The sequence below is a fragment of the Xyrauchen texanus genome, chromosome 48 (genome assembly GCF_025860055.1).
Source record: "Xyrauchen texanus isolate HMW12.3.18 chromosome 48, RBS_HiC_50CHRs, whole genome shotgun sequence".
NCBI classification, from domain to species: Eukaryota; Metazoa; Chordata; class Actinopteri; order Cypriniformes; family Catostomidae; genus Xyrauchen; species Xyrauchen texanus.
This window is the reverse complement of record NC_068323.1, coordinates 24,769,587-24,788,836: the sequence shown is the minus strand read 5'-3', so window position 1 is coordinate 24,788,836 and position 19,250 is coordinate 24,769,587. Positions and strand designations below refer to the sequence as shown.

General features: G+C 38.9%; 1 protein-coding gene across 1 annotated transcript in view; it reads left to right on the top strand.

Moving 5' to 3' along the window:
- Window positions 1–1,614: 1,614 nt before the first annotated feature.
- Window positions 1,615–19,250, top strand: part of kcnh1b (potassium voltage-gated channel, subfamily H (eag-related), member 1b) — a 101,104-nt gene continuing 83,468 nt past the window's right edge. The window contains exons 1-6 of the mRNA XM_052122176.1: window positions 1,615–1,687; window positions 5,633–5,756; window positions 11,013–11,119; window positions 11,217–11,345; window positions 11,525–11,643; window positions 13,576–13,968. Of these exons, the coding sequence (XP_051978136.1) occupies window positions 1,615–1,687; window positions 5,633–5,756; window positions 11,013–11,119; window positions 11,217–11,345; window positions 11,525–11,643; window positions 13,576–13,968 (945 nt within the window). The remainder of the gene's footprint in view (window positions 1,688–5,632; window positions 5,757–11,012; window positions 11,120–11,216; window positions 11,346–11,524; window positions 11,644–13,575; window positions 13,969–19,250) is intronic.

Genomic DNA, 19,250 nt, shown 5'->3' with positions numbered 1-19,250 from the left:
TTCATTGTTCGGGTGATAAGATAGCAAAATGACAATGTCTGTTTTGTCCTTCACATTGAGTTGGCTGAATTAACAGAAAAAGGCAAGAACACGCAACACAGCGCTTTAACAATGGATGACTGTAGAGTAACCTCATCACATAATTAACCACACACAAAGAATGTGTGAGAGTGATGAAAAAATTTATGCATCCCAGTCTTGTACTCTATATTAGAACTCCCGGTAGGCCTACTCCTCTCAGTCTAATAAGAAACTAAATGTTGTGTGAATTAATAAATGTGTCTGTGGCAAGAAGGATGGCACCATCGTGGCCTGAATCAAGCCGAAGAGAGGGATAAAGGTGGCCAGAGGCGGCAGTTCGGCAGAGAGAGAGAGAGAGCTACAGGAAGCTGCCCTGTATGCGGTTGTGTTTTGTCTTTATGTTTTAATTTATCATTAAACATTATTTATATTGTCAATCTGGTTCTCGACGACTCCTTTCAATTTTCAACAAAGAAAAGAACTGAATCGCACTTTATATTTTGTGAATGTTTGAAAATTGCACTTGTTTGCTGATTCCATGGCTAATGCAGCTAAAGTTACCATTGTCTCTGGATGTATTAACGGAGACCGGAGCTATGTCGGGGGCGGGGAGCAGCAGCTCATTTACATTTAAAGAGACACTGCATGTTTTTGATTCCACCCAAAAAGAGGCATTTATAACATGTTATTATAGGTCTCCTTAAACACCCATGCTGTATAATTGTGGTATATAACAGGGGATAGTGATAAATGTAACACTAAATTAAAAAGCTGTATCATGTAAATAAATATATATTTTTTGTAAGCTTACATACTAGACACATTCTTAGATTGCAAAAGAGGGGCTTTTAGTCACATTAGTTTATAAAGACAGTACAATTTGTAGGCATTAAGTTGATTATTTTTAATTTGAAATGCGATATTTTAAATTGCAATGTAATACTTATTTATTTACATTACCCATATGTGCAACATTTGGTGCAATCTATCACACTAGTTTTATAATCTAATTAAAACATTAATATGAATTTGCTATTATTCTCGAAATAAAAATGGATTAGACTGCCTGATATGGACGTACATATTTCATTTTTATTTAAATAACATTTTCTTTCAATGCACTTACACTCACTAATAAGACATTTGGGACAGCATTTCCATTAATACTGCCCAATGAATGCAGCAAAATTCATATAGATTTGAAAATCTGATTGCATTTAAGACATTTTCCAAGTTCCATATTAGTTGAGCTCAGTTGACAGCATTTGTTTGCATCTTGTTCCTCATTTAGAATAAATAAATACTGTATGTTGTTACAAGAAGGCACTGTATGGCTGTTGATTGAACATCCATTTAACATGTTCATGATGCAGTTCTTTATCTGGCCAGCAGATGTCATTAATGGTCACTGGATTGGTGTCAGGCAGCGCACACATTTGATTTATTTACACAGAAGTGCTTTGCTCATCATCAGCAGGGGGAGCTCAGGCATCTATGCTTACATCCTGAATCCTGGCCATAATCATGTAGGCTGCTGTCAGACAGGAGGCAGGCTCATCCACACACTGATCTCACACCATATGAGGAGCAGGGATGGCCGGGGGACGCAGAGGACTGGTGGCCCCTCAGAACACTTTCCTGGAGAATATCGTCCGCCGCTCCAACGGTGAGAGAAAAACCTTACAATCGCTTACTGGTGAAATAACTGATTCTGCAACATTACAAAAAACTCACTCCAAGTGCATCACCACATGCCTTGCCTCTGGAGTGTATTATAATGGTGTTGTTAGGCTGCTGTGTTTGTGTAATATGTAGTCTATCAATGTGTATGCAATAAAAGCATAGCATTTATGATTTATTAATTCAGGTGTAAATAAGACAGAGGAAAATGGAAAAGTACAAAACCGTCTGCAAAGTTTATTAAAAAGATGCATGTTCTTGCTTTAACCTGCCTTTTCCTTTCAACTTTTCAGTTTGGACATTTTCTTATAGACAGACAGGTATAAAGCTGATGTTTTGAAGTGATTCAATCCCATCCATCCTTGTGTCGTGCTACTGTTCATCACTGTTTGCCTTGACATCTGTAGTATGTAGATCTAGATCAGTAGAGTGCTTTCTCTTCTCCTTTAATTCATTCTCTACAAGATCCTGTTAAATGCATGGGTGTTTGCCAAACATTATTACTTACCTTGGGTCTGTTTGAATGAATATAGTCATTATTTGTCTTGTAATAAACAAATAAATATATATTCTGTGAAACTTATATAGATATGAAATAATCATAGAAATATGATTTTTGGAAGTGCAGAAAAGTGACACTATTACATATCTCGGGTCTTTGATGACCCTATAGACTTTGGTGACCAAGCAGTTCTAAAAATTATATTGTTTACAATTTTGCCTTTCTTTGTTTTACACAATTCAGAAGAGAAAGGCTGAGGAATACTAAAGATTTGTGGGCATAACTCCAAAAATTAGATAGATTTTAGTGGGTGGAATAAGGTCCCAGGTCACTAAAGACCTGAGGTATGCATTACAGTGTTAATGTATTTTGCGCTTTTTTCAAAACCCCTAAATCAGAATAATGTTTGTGAATTCTGTCTTCTAAACAAAAATTCCAATATCCTAATTTTTTTAAATAGCTGTTGTAAACAAGTGACTACAATAAAACCACAGTATACATTAAGGAAGGTTCAACAATATAACGGAGGTAGATTATTAACATATTTTTCATAAATGCCATGTGTTAGCAATGGTTTGATGAGTAAATCTGTAATTTTTTAATGTTTTGTAATTCATTGATTTGAAGTATAGGTTTAGTTGAAAATCCTACAATAAACTCCTTAATGGCAGGTTCCATTATGACAACTTTCCCCACAAAAGGTCAACATGCATTCTATGAAGTATATATAGTGTATCCAACTTTAAGGTACTGTATGTGCCTATACAGAAACAGACTTTCAAAAATAAACCTACACTTATTTAGTATTAAATATTTACTGGAGTAACAAGTGTGACAACTAGCCCCGGTCTCCCCTACAAGATATAATACAAAACCCAAATTCATTTGAAATCACATTTAAATGGGCTTTTCACACTTGAAATTGTTAACCCAGGGTCATTTTAACCTAGTGTTTCACACCTTCCATACTTTACCCTGGGTGAGGATTTAACTGTGGGTAGTCAGGATTAGAGATATTATATTGCAAATATCAAAATATCACTGTAATTAAAATATTACTGGCTCATTATCACACCAGTCAATGTATTCATTGTCATCGCTCCTAATTTTTTTTTCACTTAGACATTAAAACTAAACAAAGAATATGAATATGTAATGAGGCAGTGTATCATTAGTTGTCTGGACACACTGCATTGTTTCACATTGTATTTGGCACCACCATGCTTTGTGCATGCTGTTTAAATTAAGTTATGTGTGAACACGTTACAATTTCCTTACATGGGGGTTGTTGACATACTGTATGTGAAGGGAGATTTTTTTTGTGGTCTAATTCTGTGGCTAAGCCTTACGGAAGTTGGATATGGGTACAATATCATTGAAAAAGACATCGACCCCGTGTTAAGCAGCGTGTGCAAAGCCTAAAAGAAATGGGAATAAAGTTCAGAAATTTGGCAAAGACAAATAAATCATTTGCCTGATACAGTGGTTTTATATGTGTTAAAATAAGTGACCGAGCACATATCTAGTAAAATATATATGAAAAAATGTATAAATAAACATTTCATATATGTTTCCAGAATGAATCCATGGAATTACAATCTCTTTTAGAATAAGTGCAATGTGGGAGCTGTTTTTACATAATCATGTCTTTAAATATTATACAGTCTATCACAATAATACTCCAGCTGAAAAAAAAAAAATAGCTTAAACCAGTCTAAGGTGGTTAACTGGTCTCTCAGCGGCCAGGCTGGTCAAGCTGGTCTATTTTTAGGGCCGTTCACATTGGAAGTGTTTTTGTGTTCCACTATGCTATTTTTTAATTGTTGGTCTACATAAACATCCACTAGCCAGATGTCTTTGACTGTTGCAATGTGCCTTTGTTTTTAAAGCATATCATGCCTTGAATGACACATTTTGTAAAACACCAGGTCAAGTTAAAAGAAGTTGTTTACACTTTCTATGAAGCCTGTATATAAAGCCTGCATTATAATGTATGCATAATGCCTTATAATAAACCTTAAAATTGTAGTATCTCATAAATAATTGTAACAACAGTTATAATATATGATATGATACTTACCTATTAATGTTTAGAGTTTACTGCATTATAACACACAATCAACATGTAAATGTTTTATCCACATTTATTTGAAGTTATAATGTATTATAGGCCTCATAGTTATAATGTTTTGTACATTTCATATTTTGACATTGTTATTTAAGATATAAAACCTGCACAATATTTTCCTACAACTTATGAGTGGTCTTTTACCACTTTAAGTCAGATTACAAAAGCAATGTCTTCTTGTACATTATTATAAGGCTTTATAAAATGGTTATAATCATTTTAAGTGGTCTTTGCTTTAAATAAAGAAATAAAAGCTGCAGTAGGTCCTCTTTAAACAGCCATAAGATATTATGAAGTGGCCATAAGTCACATTTGATTTGAACCTTTTTATTGTAAATGTTTAATAAAATCAGCAAAACCGCATAAGATTATTTCAGCATAAACTCGCTTACATCAAAATGAACACTGGCCTCAGAGGAAACACTCAAAAATGAACAACGTAACAGCTATACTAAAGGCTAAGTACTGGCTCTGTAAATTATGGGTTGGCATTCTAAGAATGTACAAAGTCACAATAACGTTTATTATAAGGCATTACACATACATTATAATGTGTTATGAACACCCCTTATTTCATTGTGTGATAAAATGCATTGTAATCTTAAAAGTTATAACCACAAATAGGTAAGTATTATATCATATCATTACTGTTCTTAAAATGATTTATTAGACAATAGAACATATTATAAGGTTTATTATTAGGCATTATCATGCTTTAAGAACACCCTTATAATGCATTATAAAAACAGGCTTCATAAAAATTGTTACCAAGAAGTTTGAATTTACAATGTGTTTTGAGATGCATGTGTTTGTCTCCCATTCCTTTGTGCTTGGTGTTTTTTGAGTGCAAAAGAACACATCCTGTGTGAATAGCTCCTTAGAAGTGTTTTGAGCACTTTTCAGCTATTCAGGCTGGGACACCAGGGTGGAAGATCAGTTAAACCAGAGCAGCAAATCACCTTAGGCTGTTTTTTTATTTTTTCTTCAGGGACAAATAGTTTTTGTAGCATCCCTGCTGTGAAAAATAAATACATAATAATAATAATAAAATACAGTAAAACCAGCCTAAACTGGTTAGCTGGTCTTTCCTGGCCTCCTAGTCTGGTCACACGGCTGGTTTTAGAGGGGTTTTGTGCACTTGTCAGCAGGTCAGGCAGGGAGACCAGCAAACCATTTTATTATTTTTTTTTCTCAGTAGGGATTTGAGACCCCTATCTCATCACTGACACAACATCATTGTATCACACAATGAGAAATCTGACTTAATCATCTTTAACTGACTTTTCATTCCATCCTGGCAGACACCAATTTTGTTTTGGGGAATGCTCAAATTGTGGATTGGCCAATTGTCTACAGCAATGATGGATTCTGCAAGCTCTCCGGTTACCATCGTGCTGAAGTTATGCAGAAGAGCAGCTCCTTCAGGTTTTTCCATATTTTCCTGCTTACAAATATCATAGCACTGTTCCAAAACCTAATTAGCTGCCTATAGAGGCAGTATTTAAAGGCATCAAAGGCATGCTCCTGACATAAATGTTGTTTCTAAAGGTAGGAAACTATGCTCCATCCTAAAATAACTCATTTTGATCCAACACTAAGGCTGCATTGCTGTACATGTATCCTTTATCATGGAAACATTCATACTGATAAAGACATTTTTTTATAATGCTGGTTGTTAATTGATGGTATTTGCTTCTGTTTGAGCTATCAGTCCTGGTGAAGACCTACACTACCCATGATCCTGTAGGGAAATGCTCCATCAATCAGAGAATTGCAGTAACAAAGTGTAAAAAAAAACTCTCCAGCGAATGCCCACTGTGAATGATGCCATCGAGTTGATCTCCCTATACTCTAAATCTACTACTATTTGCACATATCTGAATATTTAGCAGTTACATAAAACATATTGTAAGGATGAGGTAGGCTGAGAGGATTCCATTTGTGGGTCTTTATTCAAATACTCCAAGTCATAAACATCAATCGTAGATGGCTCTCAGGCTTTAATCGAAATACATATAAATCGGATTTACGGGCAAACAAATCCAAAAAAGAAATTCAAACACGTAAGTCCAGAAAACGTAAAACGATCATAACAGGAGGTCTACACAAAAGACCTTTTCTCAAAAGAGAAAAATGCTTGGTGTAAGTGGCAATACTTTGCAACATTATACTGTGAGCACATGGCTTATATACATGGTGAATAACCAAACAGGAACTGATGTGGCCGGAACAGGAAGTGACAGAGTTCAATATTCAGGTGAGGGCTACCTATGGTGAATGTGAGCCTGTTCCCCTCCGTGCCGTATACCTCCCAGTCCATGAGGTAGGTCCTTCGTCAGTTACTTCAGGATTCGAGGGACACACGAAAGGAAGGAGAAATGCTATAAGTAGCAGGCAATTCTAAATGGTACGTCACTGGATTAACTTGACATAAAATCTTAAAAGGACTAATGTACCTTGGTCTTTCTTGCAAGGGAGTTTCAGGTGTAGATTATGAGTTGAAAGCCACACCCTTTGACCTGGCTGATATGCAGAATGGGGGCATCTGTGTCGATCAGCTTGGATTTTCTGATATCAAATAGCTCGTTGGAGATGGACATAAGCCCCATCTAAAACCATTTCACTCCTTCTAATCCAGTCATCCACGGCAGGTACTTCAGATATTTCCCCAGACCAAGTAATTATGGGAGGTTGGTATCCCAGAATGCATTAGAAGGGGGTCAGACCTGCAGACCGAGTTGCTCCCAATGGCAGCCTAGCGCCTTGCATGGCAGCTCTGCCGCCATTGGTGTGTGAATGTGAATGTGAGTGTGGATGGGTGATTGGGACACAGTGTAAAGCACTTTGGTAACCTCTAAGGTTAATAAAAAAGTGCTATATAAGTGCAGACCATTTAATTATGTTGAGTGCTCGATTGTCAACGTGGTCCATCTTTCTTGTCAACAAAGAAGAATCCAGATGCCGCTGGAGAAGTAGATGGTCTAATAAATCCATAAGATAGGGCCTCGTCAAAGTACTCTTCCATGGCATTGCTCTCTGGGATGGACAGTGGGTATATACGGCTCTTGGGAGGAGAAGTGTTAGGAAGAAAGTCAATAGCACAGTTGCAGGTTCGATGAGGAGTAACTGGGTGGCCTTCTCTTTACTAAAATCCTCACAAGTCAGCATACTCATTGGGGACATTGTTCGGCCATGAAGGGAGGTTCTCGTGAGATGAGTTGTGCACTCTAAACTTGGGTGGCAGTTCCAGACAGTGAAGATGACAGTGAGGAGACCAACGGACTAAGTCCTTGTTCTTCCATGAAAACTGGGGTTCATGAGCGGATAACTAAGGATATCCGAGAATCACTGGGGTTCGTGGTGATGAAATGACGTACAGAGTGATTTCGTCAACGTGAAGCAGACGACTTGGAGTTTTATAGAAAGGGTTTGATGTGTGATATGACCTTTACCGATGGGACCATCATCAACAGCATTTACAGCAATATGCGGTTCACACTTGGTTGTGAGGATGTTCAATTGCTTCACTAAGTCCTGTTGTATCACATTAGCAGCAGCTCATGAGTCAGTTAACACTGAGAAATGATATTCTTGGTTAGCGATGAACAAAATAATGGGTAGTGACAAGTCTTGACTGATTGTTAGAGTATTAAAAATGTGACTCACTCAATAATGTTGTGAAGAGGTTTGATGGAGCAGTTGAAACAGCGATGACCTGGTTCACCACAGTAGAAGCAGAGGTTATGGAGTAATTGTCTTCTACATTCATCTTGAGACCCACGAGTTGTCCTGTTAGAAATGCCTCCATAGGTTGCTGCTGACTTGGTACTTGAACAGAGGTTGTATGTACAAGACGTGGTAGGGAGCTATTGAAACATGGTTGTGATCGTAAGAGATTGTCTAGTCTGATAGCAAGGGTAATTTAATGAGATGTAGTCATCTCTGCATACTAATTTAGCATGGAGATTTGCTGACATACTAGAACGAAAAATGTGTTTCAAAGCAATTTCATTAAACCCACTCTGGGCTGCAAGTGTACAAAACTGTATGGCATGATCGGAAGCAGATTTATTGCCTTGACGTAGTTGAGTGAGCTGAGTTGCTGCGTCCATGCCTCCCGCAGGATATTGAAAAACATCACAAATCAACGTAGTAAAATTATTGTAAGATTGTTGAATATGTGCATCATGATCCCAAACAGCCATAGCCCACTCTAATGCATTCCCAGTTAGCAAAGTCATGATAAATGAACATTTCAACTTATCCTGGTTAAAAACTTCAGGTTGGTTTGAGAAGTAGATGGACCACTACAGGTAGGAAACCCATACAATTATCAGGAGAGCTGTCAAACTTATCAGGTAGAGCAAATATTACCGGATCATGGCGTGGTGCAGGAAGAGACAGAATATATTGTTTTAAATGGTCATTGGTTGCTTGTAGTGAAAGCAGCTGGTGTTGAAAACTTTTGAGCACCTCTTTCTGATATCTGATGTTTGAAAGGAGTTGAGAGACATCCGCTGGATCTGAGCCAGGCAAAGTATTCTGTAAGGATGAGGAAGGCTGAGAAGATTCCATTTACCGGTCTTTATTCAAATACTCCAAGTCATAAACATCAATCATGGTTGGGTCACAGGGTTTAGTCGAAATTCATATAAATCGGTCCATGGGCAGACAAATCCAAAACAGTAAAAAACGTCAGTCCAGAAAAGGTAAGCAAAGATCGTAACAGGAGGTCTGCTTTGGAAATTACTCTGTTTTGAGGGACATGTTTAGACCTGCTCAGGGCGGGACTGCCTATTTGTTTGACTAACGGCAGATGGGGGGCGTATTCAGAATGCTGTTTTGAAAACAAAGTTTATTTTTGTAATTCGGTTTTGTTGGTCTAGCCGTGCAGAAATTGCATACTTCAGCTTTAACATGGCGGTTAATGTGTTTGATGTCATTGTTCGACATTTTTTCCTTCAAACACTGAAACTAAAATCGCAACAGCATTTCAGCACCAAATTGATTCACACTGTATTTGGCACCACATTTCAGGCAGCATAATAAAAGCTTGACTATTTTACCTGATTTTTTGGTGTGCTTTGTATTTTTATAGCTAAGGCATTGTACAGATTCCAGAAAGGTCCCTCACTTTGTACCTGACTGGCTGATCATTATTTAAGCAACATGATAACATCACACTATTGAAATCGAGTAGAGTCTCCTATACTGAGGGCTAATTGTGCTAAGTGCTGCTTATGAAGAGAGTTAAAAATTAGGCCACATCCACACTAATATGTTTCCATTTGAAAACTAGGGCTGTCAATCGATTAAAATTTGTAATCAAATTTATTACATGACATAGAGATTAATTAAATGAATCGCTATTAGTAGAAAATATAACCATCTCAGATCATATCTCTGCCTGCCTCTCGGCCTGAATGAAAGATCGTCACCTGAGCTTAACTTGGGCACGACAGAACTCCTTGTGATCCCACCCAACACGTCTGTTGACCTTCACCTCACAATTCAACTTGGTTCTACATTTATGCCAACCAGGACAGACCAGAACCTGAGAGTGGTGGTAGAAGACCAGCTCAACTTCACTGCCCACATCTCATCAACAGCCAAGTCTTGCAGGTTTGCGCTTTACAACATCAGGAAAATTAAACCTGTCCTGTTTAAATATGCTGCACGGCTCCTGGTCCAAGCTCTGGTCATTTCAAGACTGGACTACTGTTATGCTTTGTTGGCCAGTATCCCAGCTAGCACAATTAAACCACTGCAGATGGTCCAGTATGCTGCAGCATGTATGGTTTTCAATCAGCCAGATGTCATGTCACCCTTCTCTTGATTTTACTCCACTGGCTACCATTAGCTGCTGCATCAAATTTAAGCCTTTGAATCTGGCCTTCAGGACAGCCAACAGAACTGCCCTCTTACTTCAATAAACTTTCCCAGGTCTATGTCCCAGCTCGCTCTCTACAGTTAATGAATGAATGGCACCTCCCGTCGCAAAGAGGCACAATGTCCATTTCACAATCATTCACTCTCTCTGTTCCTCTGTGGTAGAATGAGCTTCCAATCTCCACACGATCTGCTGAAACCACCTCAACTTTCAAGAACCAGCTGAAAACACATCTGTTCTGCAAGCACTTAACCAATTCACACTACATGCACTTACTATTTAATAATTTAATATAATAAAATTATATTCTTGTCTGTCTCTTTCTGCTACGCTAGCTTCTATACTACTCCAGCTACTTTGAGAACTTGGCAGTGTGATACTGCAGATATTGTTGACTTGGAAGACAAATTGCTTGCTATGTTTCTCATTTGTAAGTTGCTTTGGAAAAAATTGTCTGCTAAATGACTAAATTTACATGTAAATCTCTGTTAGGGTACGGCCTCAGAAAGAAGCTCACAAGGTTTTGGAACAGACCCCAAGTATCAATGCATGAATGCACATTTTATGACATAATCTGTACCAGAAAAGCCTCTTAAAGCTTTCAAGCTTAGAAAAAATATGCCTGGTCTGGCATTATATAATTTAAAGTTATATTAGCATGTCATTCCAAATTGAGTTGCTGGTGTTTGTCACATGGAAAGAAAATGTAAGAAATAAAATGGCACACAGCTTGAGTTTATGGTTAAGTTTTGGTTATGTATGCATTACTGTATGTGCCTTATCACTCTCAGTTTCATGTACGGTGAACTCACTGACAAGGAAACATGCAAGAAAGTCCGCCAGACCTTTGAGAACTACGAGATGAACTCCTTTGAAATACTCATGTACAAAAAGAACCGTGAGTTGGCTTTGTGAAATGACAACTACAAGCCTTGTACCAGAGTTTACACTTAACATATTTAAGCAAGTAATTAATGCTTTATTGTTTCATACAGGAATGCCAGTGTGGTTCTTTCTTAAAATCGCCCCCATCCGAAATGAACAGGACAAAGTTGTGCTATTTCTCTGCACTTTTAGTGATATCACTGCATTCAAGCAGCCTATTGATGATGACTCTTCAAAAGGTTTGATATGACACAGTTCCCTTTACAGCAGACATTTCATTACATGTAAATCAGTGGGTACCATAGCTTACCCTAAAATGTTTGCAGAAAAGTCATGACATTTTTTGTTGTGCAGTTATATAATTTTGATTTGTAAACAATTATTTTATTGTGTGTTTCTCATTGTTATGTTCATGAAGGCTGGGGTAAGTTTGCTCGCCTGACACGGGCATTGACAAGCAGCCGAGGTGTTTTACAACAGTTGGCTCCGACTGTCCACAAGGGCGAGAACGTTCACAAGCACTCGCGTCTGGCTGAGGTAAAAAAATGTGTTTGTGATTGCTGCTGTTTGAGTGTGTGTGTGTGTGTCTTCATGTGTGTTTAAGGATTTTCATTTAAGGATGTTCACATGATGCACTCCATGAGAACGTCCCCTCCATCACTGCATCACTTCACCCGAGGCTCATAAAATATGAAGCTCTCTGAAATCCTTCTGTCGGATTTCCTCATGCTTTTGTACATTTCAGACAGCTCCAAAAACTCTACCATCAAAATCTCTGAGTACATCCTACTACTAAGAAAGCAGTGGATAACATTGTAATGGATTGAAAAGATGATATTACATCTTCTGCTTGTAGTGTATCATGTTCCTGGTTGTGTGGTAATAAATAAAAAAAGAAGTTGCTTTCCCTTTTGCTCAACTGGTCAAGAATAGGTCATACATTTGTGTTTGGGATTATGTGCATGGTGTTGTAATTAGGGCTGTGAATGTACATTATATTATACAATTTTTCCTATCCAAGCAAATCAAGCTTGAAGGACCACATTTATTAGCAGCAGAGGGCAGTTAGCAATGCAGGAAGATGGATGGCCGCAAGACATCAAACAATACAGAGCTGCTTGAATTTTTGCACCAGGAGTGGGATAAAGTCACCCAACAGCAATGTGAAAGACTGGTAGAGAGCATACCAAGACGCATGAAAGCTGTGATTGAAAATCTAAATATTGATTTCTGAACTCTTCCTAAGTTAAAACATTAGTATTGTGTTGTTTGAAAATGATTATGAACTTGTTTTATTTGCATTATTTGAGGTCTGAAAACACTGCATCCATCCATCTTCAACCGCTTATCCGAAGTCTTGTTGCGGGGGCAGCAGCTCCAGCAGGGTGTCCCAAACTTTCCTATCCTGAGCCACATTAACCAGCTCTGACTGGGGGACCCCGAGGCGTTCCCAGGCCAGTGTGGGGATGTAATCTCTCCACCTAGTCCTGGGTCTTCCCCGAGGCCTCCTCCCAGCTGGACGTGCCTGAAACACCTCCCTAGGAAGGTGCCCTGGGGGCATCCTTCCCAGATGCCCAAACTACCTCAACTGGCTCCTTTCGACACAAAGGAGCAGCGGCTCTACTTCGAGCTCCTCACGGATAACTGAGCTCCTCACCCTATCTCTAAGGGAGAAGCCCGCCACCCTTCTCAGGAAGCCCATTTCGGCTGCTTGTACTCGCGACCTAGTTCTTTCGGTCAAACACTGCATATATTTTTGTTATTTTGACCAATTGTTATTTATAGATTTCAGATTAAAAATAATATTTTTATTTGAAATCTGGGAGAAATGTTGTCAGTACTTTATAGAATAAAACAAAAATCAAATCCAGAGAAACTGATAATTTTGCAGTGGTCTCTTAATTTTTTCCAGAGCTATATTATATATTAGTATATATACACTGTATATTATGCCTGTCACAGACTTGAAAGGTTCACAAGCTTATTTCTTGTAGTGCACATTTAGTTAAAAAATATATTTCACCCTAACTATCAGAAAAATTATGGGAAAATGTCATAAAATTCACAGAGAGTCTAAGTAGAATGCGGTACTGGAAATAGGTGCAGACAATTTCACAAAAACAACCAAGAAAATAAAGCAGAATACACAATTCTGCTCATTGATATCTAGTTAACTTACTTCTAAGTGTCTTTAATAAAACTGTTAATATCTTTCAAAGATTTGATGTCACCAACATGACAAACTTTGTCAATCCGGTACCTTGTAAACACTATGTCTCCAGGCAGACAGATTACAAATTAAACCTGTGTGTGCTTACTCAAGGAAGTTCAAAGCAGCCAGATTGAGAAAGTGTTTTCCAATTCCAGCGTAGTTGATTATTCGATTTGACGTGGAATTGCTAATATACTTCTCTTCTAATCACTTCTGTTCAGATAGTCATCATATGTCCTCTTCTTAATCCCCATCAGGTATTGCAGTTAGGGTCTGACATCCTACCACAGTACAAACAAGAAGCTCCCAAAACCCCCCCTCACATCATCCTGCACTACTGCACCTTTAAAACCACCTGGGATTGGGTCATTCTCATCCTCACCTTCTACACTGCCATCATGGTCCCCTACAACGTGTCCTTCAAGACCAAACAAAACAATGTCACCTGGCTGGTGGTGGACAGCATCGTGGATGTGATCTTCCTTGTGGACATTGTGCTTAATTTCCACACCACCTTCGTGGGACCGGCTGGAGAGGTCATCTCAGACCCAAAACTCATCCGGATGAACTATGTGAAGACCTGGTTTGTCATTGACCTTCTCTCCTGTCTTCCTTACGACGTCATTAATGCATTCGAGAACGTTGATGAGGTGGGTTTTCTTCCTAAACTTTTCATCTAAAGAACACATTGTTAAAGTGCAAAACTACATATATTCAGTCTACATATTTTCAGCCAGTGGGTTTTCTGAAGTTGACTTGTCCATGTCTGGGGACCCCTCCCAGGGTCCACAAAAGGGTCCAAGGGGTTCTGTGAAAAATGTCAGATGCAGTGAACTTAAAAAATAAATACTTTAAAGATTCTTGTCTTTAGTACAGTGACAATAACAACATATTGTCTTTATTATATCATGCCTGTCATGGTGCGTAAACAGAAATAAGTACATATTAAAGATTGTATTAAATAAAACAACACAAAATAAATCTAAAAAGCAACAAAAAAACAACTTCTAAACTGAAAGACAAAATTACAAACCGGTCTGGAGGCTGATCAAACAAAGCACTGACTTAACAACGTGAGAATAAAACAATCCGACACACACAAGAGGCAAGGGAGCACAATATATATACAGATAAGGCACATAAGGAACAGGTGAAGGCAATTAACATAACAAGGACTAAAGGAGGAATGTGATGATGGTGATGAGGTGGCGGGATCAGGGGAGCACATGGCAGACAAACACAAAGCCATGTGCTTACATACGAGACTAAAACAGACACAAGTGTACATGGTGATGGGGAACCAAACACAGCCATGTGCACTCACACATCACACAAGACTGACAGAAGAGTGCATGGCAAGAGGACCGAAACCGAAGCTGTGCGCTCACAAAAAGACGAGACACGAGACCCAGAATATAAACCGAACTAGGCGAGTCAGGACCCAGACACCACACTCTGAACATAAAAACACAAACACAGAACATGAGTGTCAGAATCCTGTCACAACTATAAGCATGACGTGACCTGACAATGCCTACTATTTTTCTTACACAGTATGATAATTTAGTGTAATAATTTCATTTGATTATAATAATCTACAACCATTTAATATAAATAATGTAACTATAATGAATTATAATAATGTAATTAATAATCATTATAATAATTTATTTAATAATTAAATAATAATTTTACTATTTAATATAATACAGTTATACAATTTTAATAATGATAATAAACCATTTAATTATAATAATGTAATTACATAATTTAATTTAATTATAATAATTCAAAACAATTTAATATAACTATGTTATTTAATTGTAATGAATTCTAATACTAACATTTATAGTAATTATTATAAATTAAAAACATTTAGATTTTTTAATTTACAACAATTTAATTTATTTATATAAATTATACTTAATTATAATAATTTAATTTAATAACTATAATTATAATAAATTAAAACATTTAATAATAATAATAATAATTTAATTGTAATAATTTCCTTCATCAGTATTTTTTTTTTTTTTTTTTTCCAGTAAATCTAACTGCATTTACTTAAGGATAAAATTTTTATGAGATATTGAGCATTGTTTTCAGCGAAATCTAGTGAAGTTTATGTTTAAAACAAGAAGAGAAAAAAATGCCAATGGGGTAAAACAAATAAACGTATTTGAAAGGGAAAGAAGTAAAAACAATTTTTCTTTTTTAATCATAAAATTACCAGATTTAATATCTCCATACAGAAATCTGAGATATGTCTAAATTTAAAATTATAGTTTATATAATTATATATATTTCAGCATTTATGTCAAATTCCACTAGTATCTGGGAAAATATATGTTACATATGCACAATTATGTGACTTATTTATGCCAGTGATGCAAGCATGCTTCCATTTCAGTCCCAATATTTCTGCTGAAATTGTATTATTGCCTCACAGTCAGTACTGATAGCATTGTCACGCTAAAGTACAGTTTTCAAGATTGATTTTATCATAACATGTCATGTATTTCCCTTGGACATTTTCATTTGGTGTAAATGAAAGTGGCAGTGATTTTCTGTGATTCATATTGCTGCATCATGTAGACTACTCATAGATCCTTTGAATTGCTGCGAGTGCTGCAGAATGAAACAGCCAGAGGCTTTTCACCCTGGAAGAAGTGTAAAATCCATTAGTCATAATGTCCCTATGGCCAAGTTTACAACTGGTATAAATACAGGTGTAAACAAGGTCCAAAATGTTTATGATCAGATCACTCAAACCACATTTGAAGTAGTCAACAACACATGTGATGATATCACATTTGAGATGTAAACATTAATCCATCCTGATGTGTCCCTGTCAGCAGTGAAGAGCCACCTACTTATCTGTCAATCAACCATTGTGCTAAGATTAGAGATTTAAACATTACAGGATACATGTAGCTTTACAAGAAAATGACCTTCCAATCAAAACATTTAAAAAAGCACATACATGAATGACCAAAATGCTATTTAAACTGCTATTTAAAGTAATTTGTGAAGTCATTTAAACAGCTCCACTAAAGGCAGCAAGTTAATTTGTTAGTAAAATAATTTCTATCTGATCCAGTAATCTGTCGACTAGTTTCTTCCAGACTAATTGCAGAGTAAATTCAACAATAGTAGGTCGAAAGTTGCTGAAATCGAACTGTGCTTACAGAAATTCAAAGTACAGTCCCCAGTGGCTGAAGCTGGAAGTGTAATTGAATGTATGGGCACATGTGGGCTCCGTTTCAGGGTGAAATGTACACAGAGGTGCGCCAAAAGTGAGTTGTATATTTAGTTGTAAATTATGTAATACAGTGAACAGGTATGCATATTATATTAACTCTAGTCCCTAACTCAAACCTCAACCCTAAACCTAACAATCATTGGAGTAAATGCAACCTCAAATTGTGCCCACCATTGTTAATGTGATTACTTCCTGGATTCCATGGGACCATAATCAGTGTCTCTGAAGTTGCTAGTAGCACTAAAGGGAAAGGTGAACACTCTGGAATTGATGCAAAAATGTCTGATGTGGGATGACGCTTGTCAGTAATTTCACAGAATGGGGTCAACTTCAGGGTACATGAACTATTCAATTTGACTATTTTCTTTATCCACAACGTAAACAATCACGATTTTTCACTGTCACATCAGAGGCATACAAATAAATGGCATGAAGTAAGTGCATCAGCTCCATCAGAACTTGAATGGCTCAATTAGGTGATTGGCTCAAATTCTTTAACTGCAGAATTCTTACATCAGTGTGTCCTGACCTTGTACATGCTCAAACTGTTACTCTTATGTCTTTGTTCACACATTGCATCTGTACAATATTTTTTCGGTAATGTTACATCTTCTTATGGAGGTACATTGCTAGATTTGAGAGCTGAATTGCCTGTATTTCAGCAATGGGTCCTGTTTACAAATGACCTCTAAATGGGAAAAATCCCATTCAAGTTACACTCTACAATATTTTCTTAATGCTGTGCTGACAGCTAGTACTATACATTCAGTATCGCACACGAGCAAAAGTTCTCAATTACCGATGCCATTGTAAAAATGTGCTATTCACGATTAAGTGATTATTAAAATATTCTGAATGCATAAGCATCCAATTACATTGTATTATTGAGATAAACATTTAAAATTTTATTTATATGAGAAAGCGGCTACGGATTGTGTAAACATCTAGAAGAGAAGCCATGTGCCTTTATGATAGGTCCGAGTGGCATTGTGTAGATCAATCCTTGTGTAGACCGATCATTGCATAGACATTGAAAGATCTACCTGTGAGGTAGGATTCGAACCATTCAAGGCACATATCCTTTGACACCCAGGTAATTGTCACGATCCCTTTGTTGTCTGTCCCGTGTTTTCTGTTTCACTCAGCACTTCACGTTCCATGTCACGTTTTCCTTGTTGTCCGTCCCGTGTTTCATTGTCTGTGTAAACAAACTACATCTCCCATGGTTCCCGGCCCTCATCACCTCTGCCACAGCGTTATTGTCTGCACCTGAATATCGTTTGTTATCCTCCTGTGTCGCTGTATTTAACCCCGTCTGTTTCTCCAGTCCCCTGTTGGTCTTTGATGTATGTGGATGCCTGTTATTCGTGCTCTCTGTCTTTATTTACTTCCCGTTGAACCCTTTGTATGCCTTCCGTGTTCTGTTAACCCTTTGTATGCCCTCCGTGTTTTGTTTTACCTTTTCCCATCGTGGATGTTTTCTTTGTTCGTGTTTTTGTTATTCAATAAAGCTTCCGCTGTGAGTAGATCCTTGTCCCGTGTCTGCCTTCACCTGCAATCGTGACAGAAAGACCAACCAAATAATGGATCTAGCAGCGGTTTTCATCGAACTGGCCCAGGCAAATTTTACCGTCCGCGATTACTCACGACTCTTCTCCACGGTCGCCATCCACACCGGGTTCGACGACAACGCTCTGAAGACCATCTACCGGGACGGGTTACCAGCATCCCAGTGGAGAGAGGCGCCGGAACTCGGAGAGCACCCGTGGAGGGAGTACGTGAGTCTCGTTCTGAGGAAACTCGCGGCCGACGAACCACCCCTTGAGATTCCGGCTTTCGAGCCTAAGCCCATGCCTACCCAGATCGACGAGCCAGCGCTGCCAACTTCGTCCGCCCGGAGGAGGAAGAGAAGACGGGCTTCCGACTCCCGGCCCGCACCTGCCCCGGTCTACGAACCAGAGCCCACGCCTGCCCCGGTCTGCGAGCCAGAGCCCACGCCTGCCCCGGTCTGCGAGCCTGCGCCCGCGCCTGTCACTGTGAGTGAGCCTGTGCCCACGTCAGACACGGTGAGCGAGCCTGCGCCCACGTCAGCCACGGTGAGCGCGCCTGAGCCCTCGGCAGCCACGGTCAACGAGCCCGAGCCCTCGTCAGTCCCGGTCAACCAGCAAGAGCCATTAGTCCCTGATGTCAGTGAGCCAGCGCCTGTAGCCTCGACCGTCCCTGAGCCAGCGCCTGTAGCCTCGGCTGTCCCTGAGCCAGTGCCTGTAGCCTCGACCATTCCCAGGGCTCCGCCCCTCAAGCCTCTCGAGCCTTCCAGGGCTCTGCCCCTCAAGCCTCCCAGGGCTCCACCTCTCAAGCCTTCCAGGGATCCGCCTCTCGAGCCTCCCAGGGCTCCACCTCTCAAGCCTCCTAGGGCTCCGTCTCTCGAGCCTTCCAGGGCTCCACCTCTCGAGCCTCCTAGGGCTCCGCTCCTCAAGTCACTCGAGTCTTCCAGGGCTCCGCCTCTCAAGCCTTCCAGGGCTCCGCCTCTCAAGCTTCCTGAGCCTCCCAGGGCTCTGCCTCTCAAGCTTCTCGAGCCTTTCAGAACTCCGCCTCTCAAGCCTCTCGAGCCTTCCAGGGCTCCGCCTCTCGAGCCTCTCGAGCCTTCCAGGGCTCTGCCTCTCAAGTCTC